The sequence below is a fragment of the Egretta garzetta genome, unplaced genomic scaffold (assembly GCF_000687185.1).
Source record: "Egretta garzetta isolate BGI_Z169 unplaced genomic scaffold, ASM68718v1 scaffold8, whole genome shotgun sequence".
NCBI classification, from domain to species: domain Eukaryota; kingdom Metazoa; phylum Chordata; class Aves; order Pelecaniformes; family Ardeidae; genus Egretta; species Egretta garzetta.
This window is the reverse complement of record NW_009260407.1, coordinates 1,345,097-1,347,865: the sequence shown is the minus strand read 5'-3', so window position 1 is coordinate 1,347,865 and position 2,769 is coordinate 1,345,097. Positions and strand designations below refer to the sequence as shown.

At 50.8% G+C, this 2,769-nt stretch overlaps 1 protein-coding gene across 1 annotated transcript; it reads left to right on the top strand.

Moving 5' to 3' along the window:
* The first annotated feature begins 28 nt into the window (after positions 1-28).
* Positions 29-1,312, top strand: ADRA2A (adrenoceptor alpha 2A). Its single transcript, XM_009643458.1, has one exon. The coding sequence runs from the start codon at positions 29-31 to the stop codon at positions 1,310-1,312; it is 1,284 nt and encodes a 427-aa protein (XP_009641753.1).
* The last annotated feature ends 1,457 nt before the right edge of the window (positions 1,313-2,769 follow it).

Below are 2,769 nucleotides of genomic sequence, written 5' to 3'. Positions count from 1 at the left end.
GGAAGGGGACAGCTAGCACTCCCCCTCCATGGAGTACCAGCGGCGGCTGGAGGAGGAGGAGGGCTACCCGCCCCCCGGCACCAACGGGACCTTCAACGAGAGTGGGGCCGGGCCGGGCTGGGGCACGCCGTACCCCCTGCACACCACCGTCACCCTCATCAGCCTGGCGGGCTTGCTCATGCTCTTCACTGTCTTCGGCAATGTCCTGGTCATCATCGCTGTCTTCACCAGCCGGGCGCTCAAGGCCCCCCAGAACCTCTTCCTGGTCTCCCTAGCCTCAGCCGACATCCTGGTGGCCACGCTGGTCATCCCCTTCTCCCTGGCAAACGAGGTGATGGGGTACTGGTACTTCGGCAAAGTCTGGTGTGAGATCTACCTGGCCTTGGATGTGCTGTTCTGCACCTCCTCCATCGTGCACTTGTGTGCCATCAGCCTGGACCGTTACTGGTCTATCACGCAAGCCATCGAGTACAACCTCAAGCGTACCCCACGCCGCATCAAGTGCATCATCTTCATTGTCTGGGTCATCTCGGCCGTCATCTCCTTCCCGCCGCTCATCTCCATCGAGAAGAAGAGCGGGCAGCAGGCTGACCAGGGGGTGGCAGGGTGCAAGATCAACGATGAGAAGTGGTACATCATCTCTTCTAGCATCGGTTCCTTCTTTGCCCCCTGCCTTATCATGATCCTGGTCTACATGCGCATCTACCAGATAGCCAAGAGGCGAACCAGGGTACCGCCAAATAAGCGGGCAGAGCGCCCTGAGAAGAGGCAAAATGGCCTGACTGACAAGGAGGACCTGCCAGCCACAGCCCAGCTCAATGGGGAGAAGGCGGCAGGAGGTGGCGGCGGGCAGGAGGGAGAGGTCAACGGCATAGACATGGAGGAGACCTCTTCTTCCGAGCACCAGGAGAACAACCAGTGTAAGAAGTCAGAGAGACCCTCGAGGGGAAAGACCAAGACTAAGCTGAGCCAGATTAAGCCTGGGGACAGTTTGCCCAGGAAGGCGGAGGAGGAGAGGAACACCAAAGGGTCCAGGTGGAGGGGCAGGCAGAACCGGGAGAAGCGCTTCACCTTTGTGCTGGCGGTGGTGATCGGGGTCTTTGTCATCTGCTGGTTCCCCTTCTTCTTCACCTACACGCTGATGGCCGTCTGCAAGAGCTGCTCCGTGCCTGACACCCTCTTCAAGTTCTTCTTCTGGTTCGGTTACTGCAATAGCTCCTTGAACCCCGTCATCTATACAATTTTCAACCACGACTTCAGACGGGCCTTCAAAAGGATCCTCTGCAGGATAGAGAGGAAAAGGATTGTTTGAAGGACCCCTTTGCTATCGGCAGGACTAATTCAAGACTTTGTAAACAGAGAGTAAGGCATGGCTCTCTTGGGCTGTGCTTGCATGGGATGGTTTCCTTCAGCTTGTGAGCAGGAAGCCCTTAAAACCTGAGATGAGCCTATGGAAATGCCGGGCAGCAGCAGCGAGGAGCAGCAGGCAAGTGGAAGCCCGAGCCGTGGCGTTCGGCTTTCCAGGGGAGGATGGCTTTTGACTCGCTTGGTTTATTTTGTTAGTTGTTTTTTTTTTTTTTCCTTTTGCCAGACTCTCTCTGGATATTTTCATGACTGCTCAGTCTGACTCTCTAAAGACAAGTAACGTGCAGCTCCCCGAGATGAAGAGCAGAGAGGGAGTATGCCACCCCAGAGGTGGCGGCTTTTTTAGTTTGTTGTGTCTTTTTTTTTTTTCCCTGTTGTATATGTAATTAATTTTCACCCCCTTGTAAAATACAGTATTGTATCCTTGAATCTGAATGTCTTAATTTTTGTAAGGCAAGCAGCTTTGAAACTGTGAATGCTTTAATTATCTTTGACACCTTAAAAGTCCCTCTCTCCCCACCCCTGAAGCCCCCCTCACTCAAAACTGCTGAACAACTAAAGCCGTTCCCCCTAGCTGACAATTTGATAATATTACCAAAATTTCCAACATCCTGTCGGGTTTTTTGGCTATCAAGCTTAGGATCACAGACCTCACCAGACTGGCTATTTTTGTTGTTATTTTTTTATATCGTACCTGATTCTGTTTATTTTCTGTGTTGCCTGTGAGATAATACAGCTGAGATAATAACTGCCCTCTCGTTATTCATTAAAACAGCCCCTGACGGAACGGTGGCTTTGCTGTGGAGGCAGGGAGGTCCCGGGCGATGGAGCGACGGGCTATTTCCCGTGCAACGTGGGGCTTGGGACCTGGCCAAGCTCCCCACGAGTTAATCTCGGTTGGTATTATACCACACTGCAGCACCGAAATGTGTTCGATGCTAACTCACTTCCCCCGCCTCCAACTGTAAATAGATAACATTTCAAAGCAAATAGCAGGGCTCCGTATATCACGTTATCTCATTTGTATTGATTTGCGATGGTTTAACTCCTGCGGGATCTCCTGCGGAAGAGGAGGGGGTTTGTGCACAGAGGCTGTTCCACCTCTCTGAATTAAGGGAGAAGAGTTCAGTTTTTAATCTGCCAGTCTCCTAGGAAATACGAAAGCATCCCTCTATCAGTCTTACACACGGCAAAACTCCGAAATGGGAAACTTAACTGACAGTTTCTCCAGTACTTTTAGTGTAATTAAGCTTTTTTTTTTTTTTTTTTTTAAAGAAATGTGTAAATATTGTGAGATTGGAGCAGGAGAGAGAGTTACTACTGCTTTGACACTCCTTTCCTGAAACGTCTTTCAGTTCTTTCTGCTAAAAAAAAAATATACAAAGATGGGCAGAACAAACCTAA